General features: G+C 39.4%; 1 protein-coding gene across 1 annotated transcript; it reads right to left on the reverse strand.

Moving 5' to 3' along the window:
* Positions 1 to 348: 348 nt before the first annotated feature.
* LOC123966112 (olfactory receptor 52K1-like) lies at positions 349 to 1,242 on the reverse strand (the record flags this gene model as incomplete). Its single annotated transcript, XM_046042337.1, has 1 exon — positions 349 to 1,242. A coding segment is annotated over one exon (894 nt), but the record flags the coding sequence as incomplete, so codon positions are not given.
* Between the last annotated feature and the right edge of the window lie 5 nt (positions 1,243 to 1,247).

Raw genomic sequence — 1,247 nt, forward strand, 5'->3', positions numbered from 1 at the left:
GAACACATTTTACAAAGGAAACCTTGAACAACATGGTACTTACAGTGCTCTGTCAACACTGCCATCATGACCACAATTTGAATGACTTCTTTAAATACAATTACACCAAGCAATGTACAGACTTTACAGTAATAACGATGGCTCTATTCAGTTTTTAGCAACAAAGCTGTTGACATCTACAGAGCTGTGGATGTCAACAAATCATACATATTTTTTTATAAATACTTACATAGTTACAAAGTACATGTTTGCTATGTTTTAAGCAAAAAAAGAATGATTACAAAAAAGCTTTCATTCAGTGTTGATGTTTTTTAAATGATTTATTTATTTGCCAAAAAGGGTAAACATTTATTTTTTCCACCATGCCAAGCATTTTTTGGACTGAAATATTTCAAATAAAAGTTTTCGTATCTCTTTGGACTGCACACCATAAATAATGGGGTTGAGAGTGCCAGGGACGATTACAAACAGAATGGCAGAAAGTTTTCTGTAGTCTGAGTACTGCGGGAAACGATGCAGAATAATGGCAATAAATCCACTGATCAACATGATCAGATACACAACCAGGTGAGTGCTGCAGGTCTTTAAGGCTTTACTGTTCAAAGACTTGTTCTTACTGGTCAGACAGACTACTGTAATCTTTGCATAGGTGAGAACAATGCTGCCTATAGAGGAGGTGAGCAAGGCTGCAGTGTAACTGAGGCCGTAGATGTTATTAATGAATATATCTTCACAGGAGAGCTTAAACAGTGAGGCATTGTCACAGTAGGGATTCATGATCAGAGTCCTGCATCGGTTCAGCCGTATGGTCAGACCGAGAAGAATCCCCACCAAAAAAAAGGCCACTCCCCAGGCAGAAACTGTCAGCTTGATCAACATCTTGTTGGTCATTATGGCAGCATAGTGCAGGGGATTGCAGATGGCCACATATCTGTCAAAGGCCATAATCATGAGAACAGTGTGGGAAGTGCTACTGAAAAACTGGGTGGTGAAAGCTTGGACTACACACTCATAATAACTGATGAGACGCTCAGAGGGAGGCCTCAAGATATCTGCAAGCATACGGGGCAAAATATGAGTACTTCCAATAATGTCACTGACTGACAGGTTGCATAACAGCAGATACATGGGCTGGTGAAGGTTCTTGTCAATCCAAATTATAACCAAAAGGCCTAAATTCAGAACCATTGAAAGAATGTAGGAAATAAAGAACAGGCAAAAGACAGGGTACATTGAATCCTTCGTGA

This window comes from Micropterus dolomieu, unplaced genomic scaffold (assembly GCF_021292245.1).
Source record: "Micropterus dolomieu isolate WLL.071019.BEF.003 ecotype Adirondacks unplaced genomic scaffold, ASM2129224v1 contig_12712, whole genome shotgun sequence".
Lineage (NCBI taxonomy): Eukaryota > Metazoa > Chordata > Actinopteri > Centrarchiformes > Centrarchidae > Micropterus > Micropterus dolomieu.